This window comes from Trachurus japonicus, unplaced genomic scaffold (assembly GCF_045865225.1).
Source record: "Trachurus japonicus isolate A0001 unplaced genomic scaffold, Traja_1.0 AP030998.1".
Lineage (NCBI taxonomy): Eukaryota > Metazoa > Chordata > Actinopteri > Carangiformes > Carangidae > Trachurus > Trachurus japonicus.
This window is the reverse complement of record NW_028221131.1, coordinates 68,615-89,869: the sequence shown is the minus strand read 5'-3', so window position 1 is coordinate 89,869 and position 21,255 is coordinate 68,615. Positions and strand designations below refer to the sequence as shown.

The following is a 21,255-nucleotide window of genomic DNA, read 5'->3' as shown; positions in this document are numbered from 1 at the left end:
TCATTATGGTCTGTATCACCTTCACTGGCACTAAGCAGCTTTGAGGAGCATGGTAGGAAACCGGCTCCCACTTAAGTTTCACTTTCACGAGTCCCGACGAGGAGGGAGCAGCAATGATTGTGTACGTGTGTTTACTGTGAAATGATCCGCTGGTAACAGAATTGGACGATATCTGTTCATTTCCATGCACCGGGAGATCAGGATGTTTACAGGGCTATGCGCTGACACTCATGGGAAATGGAGTCTTCCTTCAGGCAGACCACTACCGCTTTGGTCCACTGGCGCCGCCAAACTCAACCAGAAATGAAAGTTCTTTAGTGCTGCTTTAACATGATGTGTTACTGGGCATACCAGTAGACAGACGATAATTCCAATTGCATGTTAGTGTTACTGTATGATAAATCATTTTGCTGAATTAGCTTCTTTTTTAGGACATCACTGACGGGGTTAATGAGAGATGCCATACTGGAGGCCAAACGGCCTCTCTGCCTCTGCATGCTCCTGGAACTACAACTCATGGCACATCTACCACATCTACATCTATTTCAACATCTCCCAGACATCCTCCAGGCTATTCTGACTACACTTGCATTGAATGTACATAAAGAATCAAGGCCACCATCAGCCAACAACATCAATGTACTGAGGTCAGATATTTCAGGAAGTGCTTTTAGAGCCCTCCGAAGAGCAAAATTCGACCCCAAATTTAAAATAGACGTAGTTTTTGTGGACAGCAGACGAATGAAACTCAGTCACAGAGTCTAAATGGTCTCCGTCTCCAGCTGATAACCACGGCTGGAGCGCAGTATGTCAGATCGTAGTTTCGGTCAATTACAGGCAACATGTGTTATCGATAGCTCATGAAAGTCAGTGGACTAGTCATAGGTGTGCACAAATTGTATCGACTCATTATGAAGCGAACACTGTACAAAGCGTTGACAAAGAAAATGGCTCCAGTCTTCTTGTACAAAGACATACCAGCAAAACCTGAAAGACCCTCACTCCAGGTTGAGGTACATTGCTTCTGCAGGACCTCACACAGCAGGGAGGTGATGGTGCAGTGCAGCAGCTGCGCTACTTGGTATGTCTCTGTCCCACACAAAGCATTGGACAAAACCACAGAAGAATGGGAATGTGAGAGCTGCACAAAGTAAAAGGCAGAAAGCTTGTTGTTAGTTACTTGTTATTATATGGAATTTTCTATTTTACCCATCTGAGAGCTGTTGCCTGCAAAAAAGTATGAGAAGTGTTTTTTTCAACTTTTTTAATGAAAATATCCCTGTTTTGGCAGTAATGTTTATTTTGTTAATTTAATATTTCATTTATTGATTACTACATTTTATACCTGTCTTTATACCTGCATTAAAGCAAGAAATACCATGAAATTGACAGATATTGTTGTTGTTAACATCAGTCACTGCAGGGAGAGAGGTATGTTCATCAATGTAAAAGCCCCCTTTTCACAACTAAACAGTAAAATGTACATTTTATATTACAACCTTTTAGAAAAATTGTTGCCATATGGCAACGCTAATAGAAGGTTTACTAAAAACACAATGAAGCAATGACTATGACTGGGAGAAATCATTCAGAAACATGAACATATATAGTTGTATCATCTGCAAACAGATGAACCCTAACCCTGCTGTACCATTGACCTACACAGTCCAAACTATCAACAGGCGAGTGAAACTCAGTCACAGAGTCCTTGTGTGTAAATGGTCTCCGTCTCCAGCTGATAACCACGGCTGGAGCGCAGTATGTCAGATCGTAGTTTCGGTCAATTGCAGGCAACATGTGTTATCGATAGCTCATGAAAGTCAGTGGACTAGTCATATAGGTGTGCACAAATTGTATCGACTCATTTTGAATCACTTCTTTTGGCCTGTTTTGAAGTCAGATGTGGAGGAGGACATACAGCATGAGCCTGTTGTTGAAGATGAGAGGAGGATGACAGCAAGCAGCAAAGGTCTGCAAGCATGGCCAGGCCTGGCCAGGCAAGAAAGAGGTGGAGCACAGAGGAGATGGACCTCATCAAGGACACAGGGGCCACAAACACTGACTACGGAAATGATATCCGTGACTGCCAGGCACTGCAGATCCCCTATAGGTCAAAGAAGGCCTTCGCCATGCAATGCAAGCGAATAAGAGAGGGTAAGTAGGCCATTGTCCTTGACCATGGTTCGCTTTTGGAGCCACTCTTTTAGTTCTGTTTTTTTGTTTTCCTGCACCAACACAAACACCTACATTTGCAAACACTGCACCCACTCACATTACACTTTTATTGAAACATTCTTGTAAATGCTTCTTGCATTAAAAAAAAAAAAAACCCACATGGACTCTGCCTTGTCGTGGCGTGGGGGCTTACGTGTCTCAGTGGTCCTGTGGACTCTGGGGCACAACCAAAGACTCCAAATACTTACCTTTTATCACTTAACTGGAAAAAACTAATAGCGGAAATATAGAAAGTGACGTCGGACTTTATTTTTCTGGATAGCTGAGGTCCGTAGCTTTCCGTAGAACTTCTCTAGCACATTCCTAGCCAGAGATATGAACTTGGGAGCATATGTAGACCAATTTTGGTCCACTTTGGTCCGCATAGGTGCGTTTTCGGCCATAACTCGCTGAGGGAAGGTCGGACACTGTCGGACCCGACGTCTTTCCCCCATAATTCGACCACGCTGAACACGATGGTGTGTGGCTCGAATTTCCGACTTACCATTCTTGAGATACAGCCAATTTCGCCCTTCTTTTCGAGGCCACGCCCCCTTATCTTGAGAAAGTTGCGTCGGACTTGGTATCGTTGGAAAGCTTAGGTCCTCAGCTATCCACACACGTTGGTTTCACGAGTCTAGCACTTTCCTGTCCACAGTTATGAACTTATCATCCCTTGATTCACTAATTTTCTCATTTACACATGTCATTTTTACTAACCTTAACCAGTCCAAAGTTCTTGCTTGATCGTCTGCTACATGCTGGACACTCAGTGGCGCCACCTGTGGACACAAAATGTATGAAAATTTGATGATGATGGTAATCATGGTAAGCAACCCTGTGGCCGGTTTGCCTGGCAGGATTTTATTTTTAATTAACTATTAATTGTGTATCGATGTTTTATATTAGTGTTTACATTTTGTTTCAATTTTTGTAAACAGTTTTTAATAGATTTAATGTTTTATATTAGTGTTTTTATTTTGTTAGGTTTAGTGTAAATAGTTTTTAATAGATTTAGTGTTTAATATTAGTGTTAAAAATTTTGTTTCGATTGTTGTAAATAGTTATTAATGGTTTTAGTTGTTTAGAATGGTGTTAAAATGTTAGAAATAGTTCCCGCTTTGCCCCCTCGGGAAGCGGTATTTTTTTTAATTGTTTTCAATTGTTCTTTCTTTCTTGTTTTTAATCTTGTATTTATTTACGAATTTGTCTTTTGAACCTTTTTTTTAATTTATTTGTTAGTGTAATATGAATTTGTGTTTTTCAGCATGAGTTTTTATATGAACTTTCTTCACCAGCTCCTCTGGTGAACTTTGGAAAATGGTTCGTGTTTTGTGTCCATGGCATGTAACTACCAGCAGAGTTCCAAAGCCCTCAAGGGTGTCATCGATTGACCCGCTCATCACTTTTTAACCCTAACCCTGTTTTTTCAATGTTTGTTTTCTTTTTTTTTTTTTAAATGTTAGAAATACTTCCCCCTTTGCCCCATCGACGGATACATCCAACCAGTGATGTACTAGCCACAAACCCTAACCCTTCCTGCTTATCTGTACGTCCAGGCGGGGACCGGAAGATGGATAATGGATGGCAGAAATTTTGGACCTCCCCGATCCGTCCATGTACCACCTCCAGGGGCGGATTGGCCATAGGGAGTACCGGGAGTTTTCCCGGTGGGCCGGTCACTAATGGGCCGATAGGCGGCCATTTTTATTCATTTATTTAATTTTTTTTTTCGCCATGCCTCGCCTTGCCTATTGTAACTCAACCGGCCCAGGGAGAGAGACATGCATCGGCTCGGCCCACAGTGCTCAGCTGCAGACTCAGCAGAGAGGTGACGATTGGCCCAGTGGCTTGTCTACCTGGCCCAATGGCCCTATGAGAGGCTACAGAGGCCCAGGAGTCCCACCCACGCATGTTCTAGACCCCCCCTCGTCCAATCACTTTTAATGATGAGGAGTCATGATGAGAGAGAGAGCGAGAGAGAGAGACAAACAACACACCAGCGCAGGAGGTCGAACCAATGGGTGGTCCCGTTAGTTCGAACTGTCATCGCTACTTTGTGACAAGCTCACTTCACGGGCGCGAGGCTGCTGCAGCCGCCGCTCCTGCTGACAGCAGACTGAGAGAGGAAAAAAGGTAAATTTGGCTTTGGTTAGGTTCAGGCAATGAAGAAAGGAGTTGGTTAAAGCAGAAGTAAGTGATATATTTGTGTTAATATAAGTCTTAAATAGTTGTATCTTCCGACAGCAATCACTTCTATAGAGTGTTAGGTCTGAAACACGGGTCTGTCAGTCACTCTGCTCTGCTCTGAGCCCAGGAGAAAACATTTATCGTATCCTACAGTTTTTATCCAATGAGGAGAGAGAACGGCATGCAGGGCTGTGTGTGCAGCCAAGGGACTCCGTGAATGTGGTGACGTAGGGACGAGGACTGTTATGGTGCGTTCAAGGCAACCAGTAACTGGTGTTTTTCCGACCTGTGAAGTCGTACCAGTTCGATCTGGTACGAGTTCACGGGTCAGAAGTTACGAGTGGCCGTTATAGTGACTTTCACAGGTAAAACAGGTCGGAGAAACACGAGTGGGTTGCCTGGAACGCTACAAAGTCGTAAGTTGTGACTTGAAGCTGTAACTTACGGTTTCAAAAGCCTACCTGGAACGCAGCATTAGCCAAAAGGACCGGATCGCTTACTTCTGCTTTAAGTTTAGTAAAAACAGCAGGTAGAGTAACATGATTGGTTTGTTTGTTTTTTTCACATGATTAAAAAATTGTAATAGGGACTGTACACATGATTGAACATTGATTATATGACACATGATTGTATAATGGACTTAAAGAAGTCAGTGTTACACCACGGGGAACCATCTGCCATCAGGATTCTGCTCAAGTTTGCTACACAGTAAATTTGCCAGTGTAAAAAATGCAGTGTCAAAGTATTTTAATTCTTACGGAGTTATTCCAACAATGGACAGAGTAAAATTGAACAAAAAAACGTCCAGTGTTGGTGAAAATAATCGGAGTTGACTGTGGTTTTACTCTGTCAGTGTCATTGACTCTCTCAGAGTTAAATCAACACCCAGTGTTAAAAAGAAAATACTCTGAAAAGCTCCGCCCATCAACTTCCCCGGTCAAACTGAGAACGTGGACTCCAGGTGGACTCTGGCATCGCCATCTTCGTTGCATCGATACTGTGGTAAGTTTTTCTAAGTTAGATAAACTATTGCCGTTGTTGTTTTTTGTATAAGAATAAAGGGACGTAGTCATTTACCACATTAGTCAATGTTGGTACTACGTGTCTTCAAATACCGCATTTCAAATGGCTAACGTGATATCGGGTCGGTGGTTAGCTTAAATGTACCAGCCACATGGCTGACCACGCAACACCAAACTGAACAAAAACGACACGAGGTAACCTTAATGTCAGCGAGGACGGGCTGTTGTGGTGTGTTAAGTGTCATACTTGCACATTTTTTTCAGTAAAATGACGACAAAAATTCGTCGACGCAGTCGTATTTATTATTTATATTTGAGCCGAGCAAATCGCTTTAGCGTCACGTCACAATTTGGTTGAGCATACAGGGACATGTCACGGACATGCGGACATGCTCATTGGACCCGCTGTTTCACCGGCAGACTGAGAGGAATGCACCAATTCGATCCTCGTTAACGTGAACCGAGCCGCGGCTCCAAGAGGCTCAGTCAGCTGCTGTTAGCTGTTAGCCGTTAGCCTTTAGCTGTTAGCCAGAGCAGCAGCGCTACGAGGCTGGTTTAAGCTGCTTTCGCACGGTGCGCAGCACTCGGTTCGTGTTCAGACACATGTGTTTTCACTCTAGTCCAAAAAGTAGATGAGTTACACGTTTTCTGGGGGGAAACTATTTTAAAACAGTAGGCTATGTTATCCATCTTTCAGGGGTTTTAATTTGCTCTGAGAATATCAGGTTTAGCCTACTTAATATGCATATTTTCATTTCTTTTTTCTTTCAGAATGTACTGTAGTGCACTGGTGGTAAGTAATAAGTTGATGTAGGCTACTTGATATAAAATTGAATTGTGTTTGTGATTTTTAAAGCTGAAATAGGCAATTTTCAGGTTGTCAGCTTGTACTGGTGTTGTGTATCATAATGTAGATTTCAGTTTGCTGTCTTTGCAGATACCATCATGTTGATCAAAACCAGAATCTACAATACACAGAAATATGTCAAGATAAAAGAGCCAAGCTTTGAGGAATTCTTAAATTCTGGTAAGATGTACCCAGTATGACACTGTCAGTTGCACACCGTTGGTAAAACTAAAGGAACTAAGCATGTTGGTGTGTTCATTGTTTTTTTTTGTTGTTGTTTTTTTAATTGAAAATAATCATTGTCTTAACCTTTTGGCAAGCTACCCTATGGGCATGTTAAGGGGTCAGCAATTAAGATCTGAGTTTTGTGGTTGGTGGTAAGTTGTTAAGTTGTACACCATTGAAAGATGCCTGCATCAGTGCCTGTTTGCACCTCAGACCATGCTACTAATGCATCAATGTGTTTTTGGAGAATGGCCTTGGTTAATCTTGAGCATTTTGTATCGATTGAAATCTTGTTTTGTTTTTTTGGTCATAGCTTTCTTGAAGTTCTCAGTTCCGCCAGTCAATGAAGGTGTCAAGGTTTTTGATGAAACAGGAACTGAGGTGGACGCAGAGGTCTTCACTGACATAGCGCAGCAGCCCAACACTGGCATACTAACCATCAAGTTTGTTGACGGTATAGTTGCTCACTATAATCCATGGAATGTAATGATGAACTCAACTTTTTTTATTGTTACAAAATAAAACAAATTGGTATTATTCTGTCCTGTCTCTTTCTCCTGAACTACAGATTTCAAGGAAACTTTGTCCAGCAGTTCCCATGATGCAAATTCCAGTGCACTGTCTGCTTGTAGCAGTGATGACACAGTCATCCTCGAAATCATGTCCTGCAACTCAGATGACACAATCGTACTGGAGGCGAGTGAAAGTCCATCCAGAAAGCGACAGAGGGCAGATGAAGAGGCCAAACGTGTAAGTTGGTGTAGGAAATCTTTTTTGCAATTCTTTACTCTGGGAGTTACCATGTTTTGTTAGATTTTTAAGTGTATGTATTGTCAGTTGTGAAAAGCTTGTCCACTTCACAGGTGGTTGAATTGGCGCTAACAAGGAGACCTGGGGGTGACCGTATCATCAAAGAGTACCACCGCACTAAAAGTCTGACCGACTCCTCACGCCGACAAATGGTCAACATACTTGTGGCTGATATGACAGAAGCACATGGGTAATTTGGTTGTCTCTATGAGAACTTTTTTTCTGTGTTTGTGCTGAAAACATTTATTATGTTCTTGTTATTGGCTTTGTTTGAAATCATTGGAAGTATGTCATTTAACAGTATTGAGTTTACTCTTGTCAGGACGGCCCCGCCACGGAATGTGAGAGAGATGTACGCTCGAGGCATAGTTGAGCTCTTCCCGTACTTGATGGATCCCTACTCTAAAAATGGATATGTAAGCATTTTAAAGGGTTTGCAGACTGAGAGCAAATTATTGTGTGCATGTGCTAATAAAATAGTTTAGAGAACTGATTTTAAAAATGAAAATGTTGCATTTATATTTCCACACCAATGATCCAGTTTTACATTAATAAATATAACTCCTTAATTTCAACTATCTTGCTGCTGTCTGAACTAATAAACTTTTTGTATTTTCGAAGGAACATTTCTATGATGGTGAAAGTGGCAGTGGCTATCTGGCATGGCGGCTTAAAACTGTACAAAGAAGAAGTGCTTCATCAGAGAGCAGAGGATCATCACGTCAGCTGAGTGGAGGGCCAGTAGCCAGAAGAGCGGCTTCCTTTAGTCCTGAGATGACCTTAAATGAAGAGCAATGCAAGGAGGCCATGGCCTTAATGAGATACTGTACTGACGAGGCTACTATCAAGCAGAAGATGAAAATGACGTTTCAACATCGTCGCAGTATGGTCCTCGATGAAGAGAAATCCTCAGATGTCCTGACTGAATTTCCCCGCTTCAAAGATGTCAAAGGCCTGGTAATTGAATTTTTTTGCATTAAAACATGCAATTGTCCTTTCAGTGTGAATTACTGTTAACAGCAACATTTATCTCTCAATCTCTTGAATTGAATAAATATACTTTCAAACTGTTTGCACATCCATACATTTAGGTGTATACATACATACTGTATCTGCTCAACTGCTAAATATAAAACGTAATATTTTTCCAGTCAGTCCCAATTAAAAAAGCTTTTGGTATTTCATCTTTCTGTTGCAGATTGAGCAAGACTTCATCCTGCAGTTTGGAGAAGGTGTAGCTGCAAGATTTATGGAAAGGTTAGTCACAACAGTAGTGGTTTCAGCTGAGGGTTTATGAGGAGGTCTTCCAAATGGCCATTGTTTTCATTCTGTGTCACATCTACACTTACCTTACAGTGGGAAATTCTGGGATTTGGCATTGCCATGTTAATATGCCAATGGAAATATGGTTCCTTGATATTTGTGGCACTCAGTTTTTATTATTCTAGTAAATTAACATTGATCTTCTCTGTTTCTCACTATCTATGGGTGTTTGAATTTCTTGATCATAAAATAACTTTTTTTCTCTATCTAGGTGGCCAACAACATTCAAGCAAAAGGTGATTGATCAGTGTAAGGCTCTCCCTTCTACAAGTGACCTTGAAGAGCTTATCCATTGTGCTGAAGCTACACCGGATGAAGAGGAAATTGATGACACTCTTGCCCTTGGTAGTGTGTGTTTTTTTTTTGTTTTTTTTGGGGGGGGGGTTAGGGGGTTGATTTCTTTTCCTGTTTTATTCCCTCATCTTTTTTGTTACAGCTGTAATTCAAAATAATGGTGTTTTTAAATTATAACACAGTACATTTTGCTGTTATTTCTAAATACAGGCTGGGACAGCGATCTGGCATCCATTATCCTCCTCCTCCACCTGATACCTCCTTCAGCCCAAGGCCGGAGAAGACCAGGCAAGGTGTCTGCAGCTCAAGCTGAGAAACAGCTTGTCGTGTTCAAGAAGGTTTGTGTTATTGCTTATGAAGATTATCTTTACAGATGGCAATAAGAGAACGGGACAGTTTTTAATCTGTGATTTTCAACTTTTAATTTTGACATCTTCTTTATCCTCAGAGTGGAACCAGTCTTCAAGAACATGTTGATGCAATCAAATGCACCACTCAACCGTATCTTCTTGCTGTTGGAATGAAGAGGAGCACTATCCATGAGTTCTTCATTATTCTGGACAAGCAGGTCATACCGTGCAAGTCAACCAGTACCCTAGGAGCTTTTGACGAACTCTTTAAAGCACACTTTGTATTTGGTACCATGTACAACCAGATGCTCCACAACATGTACACCTTCATACAGACAACCATTTACAACATAGATGTTGGTCAAGTCCAGGAGAGCCCACGTGTTGCTGAGGTTAGGGCCAGGCTGCTGCACTAGGTAATAGATGGGTGGGCAACATATTTGTCACTTTTCACTAAAAGCTCTTGTATCTGTATTTTGATTGATTTTCCCATCTCACTCAGTCTTAATCGATATCATGGGCCTGATTTGTTTTGTTTGCCACTCACATTTTGTGGGAACCAATGATCTTGTGAGGCATCTGCGGTTGATTCATGGTTTATATCCAGGTAAATCACTTCGCCTTAAATGTGCACAGAGAGGATGTTGTCATGTTCTTAGTACCTTTTCAGGTTTCAGGAAACATTTAAACTCTAAACATGCTGAGAACATTGAGAGTGAAGCTGAAACTGATAACATTGTAGACAGTTATGATGCTGCAGATGATACTCGGTCACAACATTTTGAAGGAGCGGCCAGTAGCTCAAATGTCCTGCCAGCACCCAACATCAGTACTCGTGATATGTGTGCATCTGCTATTGCGCAGCTTCAAGTTGCTGGTGTAGGCCAGTCCACTTTAAACAATTTTGTATCATCCATGGAAGAAGTCATAATGGAGGTACAGAGTCAAACTAAAGATGCAGCTTTGAAATGTTTATCTTCTCAGGATACAGATGTGAAAGCTAAAATTGAACAAACTTTTAAAACACTTGAAAACCCTCTTACTGCATTGAACACTGAATCAAAACGTAATGCATATTTTGAACAAAAATGGAAAACTGTTGAGCCTGTTGAAAAAGTACTTGGTGTCAGATTTGAAAATAGAAGAAACAGAAGCACCGGAACTTATGATCAAGTAGTTGTAACTGACAAATTTGCCTATGTTCCAATTCTAGAAACATTACAATCTATTCTCAGAAATCCAAACCTCAGTGATATGTTTATGTCAAGCCACACTCCCAAGGACGGTGTGTATTTTGACATAAATGATGGGTTGTATGTGAAGAGACATCCTCTTTTTTCTCAAAAAAAGAATGCATTGCAAATTCAGTTATTTTTTGATGAGTTCGAGACTGCTAATCCATTAGGCTCCAAAAAGGGTATACATAAATTGGGGGGGATATATTTTACACTGAGAAATTTTCCGCCAAAGTTAAATTCATGTTTAATCAACATACATTTGTGTGCACTTTTTCATGCCCAGGACATTAAAACCTATGGTTTTGACACCATCCTTGAGCCAATCATAAATGACTTGAAAGTGCTTGAAACTGATGGGATCAAAGTTCCCTTGTTCAAAGATGCAGTTCATGGCAGTATTGTGCAGGTTACCGGCGATAATCTTGGTATACATGGACTGTTTGGGTTTGTGCAATCGTGCAATCCCGAAATTGCTGTCGTTTTTGTATCATTGAGAAGAGTGAATTTCAAACTGTGTTCTGTGAAGATGACCAAAACGTGATATTACGGACTAAAGACATGCTTGCCGAACATTGTCATACTGCACAAACAAATCCACAGCTACCTCATGTATTTGGTGTGAAGCGTTCATGTTTGTTAAACACTCTGCAGTATTTCAACACAGCTGATAATTTTTCCGTAGACATCATGCATGACATTTTAGAGGGTGTTGCACAGTTAGAAGTGAAACTCGTATTGGAGTATTTACAGGAAAACTTCTTAACTGCTAAAGAACTGGCCAGTAGAATAGAGTCATTCAACTATGGGTACACTGAGAGGAGAAATCGCCCCCCTGCAGTCAAGTTACTTGATGGAAGCAATGATTTGGGCCTGAACGCCATTCAGTCCTGGTGTTTACTGCGAAACATGCCGTTGATATTTGGTGATCTAGTGCAGAGAGACAATGAGTATTGGCATCTGTTAATGTTGTTGCTGCAGATAGTAAATATTGTGTTTTCTCCCATCCTAACAACTGGTATGACCATCTTTCTGAAGCACATCATTATTGACCATCATCAGCTTTTTAAACGCCTGTTTCCTACTAGAAATCTCTTGCCTAAGCATCATTTCATGACGCATTATCCTCGATGTATAAGAAATATAGGACCACTCCTGCACATGTGGTGTATGCGTTACGAGGCAAAGCATAACTTTTTCAAAACTCAACTCAAAAGTTTCAAAAATATCACAAAGACGTTGGCCAGAAAACACCAGAAATACATGGCCTTGCATTGGGAATCTTTCAGCCTGAGCAGAGTAACTATTGGTCCAGGGAAGATGTTACAGATTACAGATTTGCAAGAAGGTCCTGAAATTGCTGCCAAACTAAATGTAGACACATGTGACAATGTTCTTTTGGTGAAATGGGTAAAGCACTATGGTTCTGAATATCGCCCTGGTTTAGTAGTGTGTCTTGAGATTAATGAGGAGTTACCAGTATTTTGTAAGATCAGCACTATTGTAGTGAAAGATGAGCAAGTTGTACTTATTGGCTCCGGTGTGGAAACTATTTGTTTTGACGAACATTTCCATGCATTTAAGGTTTTGTACAAGCCATCCCAGGCACCTAAGGTGTTCAGTGTTCAAGAGTTGCTCTATTTTAAACCAATGGATGTTCAAATGGCATATGGTTCAACAGATGTTTCCCTGTTTGTAGTACCATATTGCCATATGATGCAGCCTTAACCAGAGTTTCTGGTTTTGACTTTGTATTCCCTCTCACTGAAAATCATTGACTCGTCATTGTTTCCTGAGGGTGGATTGTTTTATTAAAGCAAAAGTTATTTATTGTTATTCAACCTTAGATACATTTCTGTCACCATACTGATAGATTACAACCAAGATCTCTGCCAGTCACAATGAAGGTTTTTGTAAAGGAGAGTTTTGCAGACCTCCATTTGTCTGTATTTGTTGTGAAAAACATCTGTACACATACACTATATCTCATTCAGTGACCTATTTGGAAAATTTTGGTTTGACTTGGTTGATTGTTTCCAGGTGATGGCAAAGTCTGCTCATGTTTGAACACTGCTAAAATGATTCAGTGTGTAGCGTTATAAATGCACTTTAAAGACATTTTCACGGCTGTGAGAAATGTCAATACAGTATTATGAAGTTTAACATGAGATTTTCTCCAGCGTTCAACTGAAAATATGTTTTTATAATGGAGACTGATAAGATTTGAGATTTTACATGTTATTATGTTTACATTTAATGCCAATATTTCATGTTTACTTGGAATAAATATGTATTAAGGTATGGATTTGTGTGTGTGTGTGTTCCCCCCCCCCCCCTGCAAAGATTAAGCTGTGTCGTATCACTGGGAGAGAGTAGATTATATGTAACACTGGTAGGAGTTGGTTAAAAATCAACACTCTTCGGAGTAATTTCATAATCAACATAGTGTAAAGTAGGTTTAACACTGGAAAAGTTATTTCGTAACACTTAACTCTTTAGTGTTAAATGTGAATAACACTATGGGTGTTACTTCTTACATAGTGTGAAACTTGATTAACACTTCTCAGTGTAGTGTAGTGTAAAACATTAACTCTTACCAGAGTAAAATTGACTCTGAAAATTTAACTCTGTGTTCAGTGTACATTTAACACTCTGTAGATAGGGACCATATGTTCACTGAGGTAGTGTTAAAATTAACTCTTTAAGTGTTATATTGACACTGGCGATTTTACTGTGTATGATGTTTATCACAGATACTTCCCCTTTAAGTTCGGACTTTATTATTTATTTATTTATTTTATTATACTCTGTCATTATGTACACAATCTTTGAAAACATGATTTTTTGAAATCAATAAGCATGATAGACATGATTGTATGAATGCATAAAAACTATTTAGATGCATCATAGGGATGCACCATTTATTTTCCTTTCATTGGACTATTATACATGCAGCAGCATGTCATCTTGGACTTTTTTCACTTTTATTTTCATTCTCCTATTTGTTTCATTTTTTATGTTTTTTTTTTCACAAAAAAATGGATAACAAAAAATCCAAAAAAACACTATGTTGTTATATAACATTGTTCTCAAGTTGAGATATTTGTTTTTCCTTGTCAACAAATGTTTTTTGCCTTGTATTTGCTAAATAAGACTTGTGTTTATGTGTGTGGAAAGAAATAATGCTTATAGTAGCTTCTGCTTAAGGTCAAGGGACAATCTCACGACGTATCTTCTGCTATGGTCAGAGGCGCGGGGTATACGACTTTGTCGTCACTTCCTCCGTCTTCCTGGCAACCATTTTATTGCGGAAGAAGCCACCTGAGATTCTCCTGAGATTCTTGCAGAAAAACAACTTATTAGCTGGCCTGAAGAAGGTATAATCATACCGAAACGTTGCCACGACAGCTTTTATGTTATATTGTGGAATAAAAGAAAAGCGGACCGCTGTTTCAAAGGACAAGCTTGCCGAAAGTGAGTTTTTTTGTCGCTTTTTACGTGTGGACATAAACGCCATCTTTGCCACAAATAAACACAATAAATACTCCACACACATAAACCACACATCTATCTTGCACAACATATACTTGGCCCTAATATGGGGTCAAACCGAGACCAGCACCCTCATTTATCATTGTGGATACACGCTTTTTTACACGCTCTTTCCCCCATTTTGTGCGTACGCACTTTTCTCCGCCTAATTTGGGATCTATCAAACCAAAACTTGTCGGGAGTAAGTGCAAAAACTTACGACCAGTCCGACCATGGCGTACCGGCATTTACACGCTTTTTGAAGAACAAGAGGAATTGGCGACGCCGCTGCAGAGTCAGAGAACTGCAGTATGCGAGGGAGAGAGGAGCGCGGACACTGTTTGAAGTAGCAAGTGGTGGTGATGATGACCACCACCCCCCCCCCCCCCCCTCCCCCTCCACCACCACCACCACCGCCGCACACGTGTTGACGTCGGCACTTTACATGAAAAGCACAGCGACTCAGATTTTTCCCCTGTGCATTTACACTAGTTTGCTCCTAAATACTGGCTTTATAAAACGAATTTCGTTTTCTTTTGATATCATATTGATATTTTCCCTGCATGTAGGCTACACCTCTTCCACAACCCGTCTGTCCAGTCTGGAAAATAATTTCTGCGCCGTGTGTGTGTTACGTAGCCAGACTGGACACACACAGCGCAGCAAGCCCAATAATGTCGGCGCAAATCAAAGCAAATGAGAAAACATGATCGATATTTTTTGTGTGAATAATATTTATTGTATTTAACAAAAATGGGTGCTGCCCAACATCATTTTAGGAAAAGTCACAGACTGGTGGACTTCAATGTTTGTTTGTTTTTTGTTTTAATATATAGCTATGCACAAATGAAAATCAAAGTCTTCCAGTGAACGGAAGTTGGGGGTTAGTGGAAAGGGGTGCAAAGTAACTGGCAGTGGAAACCCTGCTTTAAATTATTATGACATAATCTAAAATAAGGGGCAGAATAAATATGATTCTTCTTCTTTCTGTTCTGTTTCATTTAGATTTGGGAGTTTTTTGTATTTATTGAAGCCTTTCAATGCAAGATGATGTTTCTGACTGATATTGCCGTGTTACCGTGTATCTCGCTTTCAGAGAAATTCCGCTTCTTTCTCCGCTCTCCGTCCGTCTGTTGTCTTCACCGTCTTCCCCTGACGTCATTCCACACGTTTCCAGAGTGCACATGGCTACTTAATATGCACGTAACTGATTTGCATTGACCACATATGGTTGTGTGGGCCGTTTAGGGGGCTGGGTATGAGGCGTGTTCTCATCCACGCTTTTCTCAGGTCCGGTGTGATCTATCAAGGGAAATACCGTGCAGCCGTGTGTACGCGGAGTTTGATAGATCTGAAAAGAGTGTATATTTTTTGGTCGTACGCACATTTTGCCTTTCCGTCGTACTGAAAATTTAAGAGGACTTTTACACGCTCTTTGATAAATGAGGCCCCAGGAATGGACGGTCGTCCGCCGGAGACGCGGCAGGGACGAAGACCGTCAACCTGGCCAGGAACTCTTCTCCAGCCGCGGCAGGAAGAACGACAAGATACAGTACGTTCTTATGCACAAGCAGCAAGTTCAACAACAAGACAAAACAGAGACAGAGAGGACAGAAGGAGCTAGAAGAACCTATCAACGCTCTCCGCGCCGCGCGCGGCAGCACCTTGTCGCTCCTTCTTCATCACCAGCGCGGCGAGTACGCAGACCAGAGACGCATGGCCACTCACAGCAGACGTCACGTCATCGGCATGGTCACGTGGCCCCCCGAGACCACAACAGAGGTAATCACATATCAACACATGATAATTACCGTGGGAATTCTCCCCAAAAGAGAAAAAGAGACAAAGTACGAATGGAAAAGACTGCGAATAAAGAGACGCGCAGTGGATTTGTGGACTCAGAGGATCCAATTTTGCCACCAAGGTTAAAACAATTTACCAAATGATCAAAGCCCAACATCATTTATACAATGTTTCCACCAATCAGGCCCCCCCCCATAATTCATAAAACAGCACTCAATCTGGCTACATTCATTAAACCAGCAGTGCCAACTGACCACACCCAATTAATGTTGGAGGGAAACGCCAAGAACTGGGAGTATAACTCCTTACTGATACTTAGAGAACACTATGAGGAAAGCATGTCTCTCAGTGAGCAGTAGCTTTCTGAACTGATTCCTCTCGGCTGGCGAGACCCGTTCATCATCGCTTCCAGGTGGCCTCAGAGAAATCTCGGACGCAGACTGAGACCAAAAAAACACAAAAATGTTCTTAAGGAACAACCTTGACCTCCTCGACAATGACATTGAGGACACAGATTTTATCCTGAGGGACGATGGAGGCTTCCCTCCTCTCCTCTTCCTCCTCGCTCTCTCATCACTTCCCTTCTGGCTGCCCCTATCATCTCTCCCATTCCTCCCACCACTCTCTCTCCTCACTCTCCTGCTACAGGTCCCCCCCCCTGCTTCGAGGGTTCAGATGGCCACAGTTCAGGGCGGCCGGGCCCCAGCCACCACGGGCAGTAACACCTCCACGTGTCTGCCACGGGAAGACCGGAGCATGCTGCTGCTGGACGGGCAGGAGCAGACACCGCGCCGGACCTCATCCCTCCCAGGTCTAGTTCCCCTGGGCCGGAGATCCACAGAGCCACCTTCAGACAGGCCGAGACTGGTCCCCCTCAGACGCCGGCAGCCCGCCCCTGGCTCAAAGGACGGGGACTCGTCTTCCTCCCCTTCCTCTTCTGGTAACAACACACACATGATCACACTGTTCATCACCAGATTTTCTGGTCTGCACATTTGTTGGCCAGGGACCTTAACTTAACCCTTAACCTCTCTGAGACTCAGACATTCAATGTTTCTTTTGATATATGGACCAAGCCTGAACTTAACCAGAGTCACTTACAACACATGGTCGACATATATAAAGGACTTTTTTTCACCTTAACCCAATACTGGCTTACAATACTACAGAGTAATCTTACCTAATCTTAACCCTTAACCCCTCTTGATACTGAGGCATCTATTGGTCTATTCACATGAGTGGACAAGGCCTAAACCTAACCACTTGATCCACCACACATAGTTGGCTTATTAACTAAACTTAAAATAGTGGGTTTCTATGCAACAGAGGACCCTGACCTAAACACAACCGCTTCGCCCGGGATTGGTAGATCTAGACCAGTATATTATCCAAAACTTAACCCTTTAAAAGGAAATAATTACACCCCTTAGGATCTCTATTCCCTTACCAAGCACATTCACAACCCTATATTGGGACCTATCACTATTAAGAATATGTTGTGATGTATACTAATTTATGTCCTTTTCTCCTCCTGTGTTATAGTGTATCGCGGGGAAACATGGAAGTGGCTGACCGTTGGTGTGGCTAGTTGGATACATGGAGCGTGCACCAGAAGGAACACTATGTATATTACATAGTGTTCATTCTTGTTCTTTTACGGTTTTTTGCTGTTGTTTTGGGTTTTTTAATGGTTTTTAAATGTTTCTTCTTTGTTTTTTAATTGTCCTTGATGGTTTTTAGTGTTCTGTAATGTTTTTGTCTTTGTTTTGGTTCTTTAATGTTGTTTGAATTTTTGTAAATAGTTTGTAATTGCTTTAGTGTTTTTTAAGGGTTGGCAAATGTTATTAAATTGTTTGTAAATAGTTCTTGCCCTTCTCCCTCATTGATGGCTACATCTCATTTGTGATGTGATGATTTTCCTGGGGTGGGAAAAATCGTGTGGATGTTTCAGTACGGAGATAAGAGGCCTGTGTTTGAAGTTCTTGGCCCAGAGGGGGCAGACTTATCGCCTCTCATGTCCGCTATTTATGTCTTCCTCACCATGATCATCATCTTTCAAGGTGCTGATACCCATCTCTCTTTTCGTGTCGATTGAGGCCCCGTTTATCTGACCCGGGTATTTTTAAAAACGGAGACATTAACCATCGTTTGCACCCTCCGTTTACACGCAAACGGAGAAAACGCCCCTGAAAACGATGCTTTTTAAAAACTCCGGCCAGGGTGGAGATTTTGGAAAACTCCGTTTTCACGTTTGCATGTAAACGGAGGAAAACGGAGAAAAACGGAGATCTGGGGAACTGACGCCAGATTGTGCGCCAGAAAGTGCCCCTGGGTGATGCGACATTGTTTACAGTCAACAGTCAGTGTTTACAATTAAGCAATATTACCCGAGAGGGTGTGCGCGACGGTGATGCTTGCGGACCTCGGCGCAAGCGCCTCGGTCCTGACCGCATCACCGTTGTGCTCAAATTACGTTTAAGCACACCCTCGAGGGTAATATTGCGATTATACAACAATTACCAACAAAATAAAGCGTATAATTAAATAAATATTCATGTTGATGGACGTTTTGCTCTCAAAATTTAAAGTTTTTTGCGAGTGTGCTTCCCGTTTCCATGGAAATAAATGGGGTCTGACTAATAACTGAAACACAATCAGTCACGTCAGTAGACTCCTATGTGTAATGGAACCTAGTTCACCTCTACAGCAAATAGTCCGAACCTTAGTAACGACCTAGCAACAGAAATGATTTTCTAGTCCCAGATGAGTGAACTCTGAGCTGACGTTCATGTTTTAACGCGGTCTCGGACTTTCCCCAACTAAATCAACACTGCACTAACTCGCCCAAGTTATAACAAAGATGCCGTTTTTTTTCCTTTCACAGATGTACACTATATTACCAAAAGTATTCGCTCACCCATTCAAATGATCAGAATCAGGTGTCCTAATCACTTGGCCTGGCCCCAGGTGTATAAATTCAAGCACTCAGGCATGCAGACTGTGAAACAAGACATTTGTGAAAGAATGGGCTGCTCTCAGGAGCTCAGTGAATTCCAGCGTGGAACTGTCATAGGATGCCACTTGTGCAACAAATCCAGTCGTGAAATTTCCTCGCTCCTAAATATTCCACAGTCAACTGTCAGCTCTATTATAACAAAATGGAAGCGTTTGGGAACAACAGCAACTCAGCCACGAAGTGGTAGGCCACGTAAAGTGACGGAGAGGGGTCAGCGGATGCTGAAGCGCATAGTGCAAAGAGGTCGCCGACTTTCTGCACAGTCAATTGCTACAGAGCTACAAACTTCATGTGACCTTCAGATTAGCCCAAGTACAGTACGCAGAGAGCTTCATGGAATGGGTTTCCATGGCCGAGCAGCTGCAGCCAAGCCACACATCACCAAGTGCAATGCAAGGCGTCGGATGCAATGGTGTAAAGCACGCCGCCACTGGCCTCTAGAGCAGTGGAGACGCGTTCTCTGGAGTGATGAATCACGCTTTTCCATCTGGCAATCTGATGGACGAGTCTGGGTTTGGAGGTTGCCAGGAGAACGGTACATTTCAGATTGCATTGTGCCGACTGTGAAATTTGGTGGAGGAGGAATTATGGTATGGGGTTGTTTTTCAGGAGCTGGGCTTGGCCCCTTAGTTCCAGTGAAAGGAACTTTGAATGCTTCAGGATACCAAAACATTTTGGACAATTCCATGCTCCCAACCTTGTGGGAACAGTTTGGAGCGGGCCCCTTCCTCTTCCAACATGACTGTGCACCAGTGCACAAAGCAAGGTCCATAAAGACGTGGATGACAGAGTCTGGTGTGGATGAACTTGACTGGCCTGCACAGAGTCCTGACCTGAACCCGATAGAACACCTTTGGGATGAATTAGAGAGAGAGAGCCAGGCCTTCTCGACCAACATCAGTGTCTGACCTCACCAATGCGCTTTTGGAAGAATGGTCAAAAATTCCTATAAACACTCTCCTCAACCTTGTGGACAGTCTTCCCAGAAGAGTTGAAGCTGTAATAGCTGCAAAAGGTGGACCGACATCATATTGAATTCTATGAGTTAGGAATGGGATGGCACTTCAGTTCATAGAATGAGTAAAGGCAGGTGAGCGAATACTTTTGGTAATATAGTGTAGCTTCTACAACCGCAAACTCTGCATGTAAATGAAGTTATAGCGCCGTGTCGCCGACACAGCTGATAGAGAAAGACAAACGATTACTCCAGATTATTTAAAAGCCCAAAAGGTGCCAGCAAGAGAGAGAGAAACATACAGGTAATCACCTCCGTTTTATCTAATAAAATATTCAGCTCCAGGACATATTTTAAAAAAACATATTCACCGCGATCACAACTCGTGTCTCTCCGACTTTGTAACGTTACACACATGGGAGGGAGACAATCCTCTCGGCTGTAACGGGGAAGTTTACAATATATTAACAAAAAATAAAAATAAAAAATTGTTCTATAAATGTGACTTTGGCAGCTGACAGGAACAACCTACAGGGTCAATGTAGTTTGTGATTTATTTTCACAAGTAATAAATGACGTTTCTGAAAATAAAAGGGGGAAAAATCCATGTTTCCATGGAGATGTGTAAACAACATGACATGGCGAAGTAATATTTTCAGTGATGAGTCAGCCGTGCTGTAATGCTGATTTGAGCACATTCTAAATGTCTTATTGACCAATCAGATTGCTTGGTCGGAACTACTTGTTGTATAATCTGTGATCATGGATGCATGCAGAATTGCAGTCATATTCATGCTGGTGCAATCACTTTGTGTTTGTTTGCATCTACAAATACAAGTGCTGTACTATGTGGAGGAGCGGAGACGACTTAGTGCTCAAAGGTCAGCATTGTTGCAGCACCTTCTCCCTCCCACACGGAGAGTGCGTCCGCGTCACCGCCGGCCTCGCCGGTTTGGGCGCACAGCTGTCTGGTGGGATAACTTCGAAAATGAAGTGGTTCTCCCAGAGGAGTGGCGTGAACATTTCCGCATGTGGCGGGCATCGCTGCTGTCACTGTCCGAGTTGCTGCGCCCTTACATCCAGGCTGAGAACACCATCATGCGGTCCTGTGTCAGTGTCACAAAAAGAGTTGCCTGCACCCTGTATTATCTGTCCGACGAGGGCAGACTGCGCAAAACAGCCAACGCATTCGGTCTCTCTCGATCGACAGTGTCAATAATAGTAAGACAAGTGTGTGAGGCAATAGCTGTCCACCTCGGTCCCATGTACATAAAACTCCCCACATCAGAAGACTCTGTCACGCAATTAGTGCAGAAATTTGAAGCAGTGCACGGTCTCCCGCAATGTTTAGGTGCTGTGGATGGCACACATGTGGAGATAAAGCAGCCATCTGTTAATTCCACAGACTATGTTAACAGGAAAGGGAGGTTCAGTTTGAAT

General features: G+C 42.1%; 1 protein-coding gene and 1 pseudogene across 2 annotated transcripts; both read left to right on the top strand.

Moving 5' to 3' along the window:
• Positions 1–6,258: 6,258 nt before the first annotated feature.
• LOC146959854 (uncharacterized) lies at positions 6,259–12,807 on the top strand. Of its 2 annotated transcripts, XM_085772840.1 has the most exons (10): positions 6,259–6,453; positions 6,812–6,952; positions 7,067–7,248; positions 7,362–7,498; positions 7,631–7,724; positions 7,930–8,265; positions 8,507–8,565; positions 8,843–8,976; positions 9,136–9,263; positions 9,374–12,807. In XM_085772840.1, exons 1-10 carry the CDS (start codon positions 6,372–6,374, stop codon positions 9,689–9,691), a joined length of 1,611 nt encoding a protein of 536 aa, XP_085628966.1. In that variant the 5' UTR covers positions 6,259–6,371; the 3' UTR covers positions 9,692–12,807. The 2 variants fall into 2 exon arrangements, with proteins under 2 accessions (XP_085628966.1, XP_085628967.1); XM_085772841.1 differs by lacking the exons at positions 6,259–6,453; positions 7,631–7,724 and having other exon boundaries at positions 6,814–7,498.
• A 2,676-nt stretch (positions 12,808–15,483) lies between these two features.
• On the top strand, positions 15,484–19,935 carry LOC146959853 (uncharacterized; annotated as a pseudogene).
• The last annotated feature ends 1,320 nt before the right edge of the window (positions 19,936–21,255 follow it).

Coding starts and splice junctions, on each gene's coding strand:
- LOC146959854 (XM_085772840.1), top strand. CDS start 6,372: ATGTTGATCAAAACCAGAATCTACAATACACAGAAATATGTCAAGATA. Junction 7,725..7,929: donor CCTACTCTAAAAATGGATAT/GTAAGCATTTTA, acceptor GTATTTTCGAAG/GAACATTTCTATGATGGTGA. Junction 8,977..9,135: donor TGATGACACTCTTGCCCTTG/GTAGTGTGTGTT, acceptor TTCTAAATACAG/GCTGGGACAGCGATCTGGCA.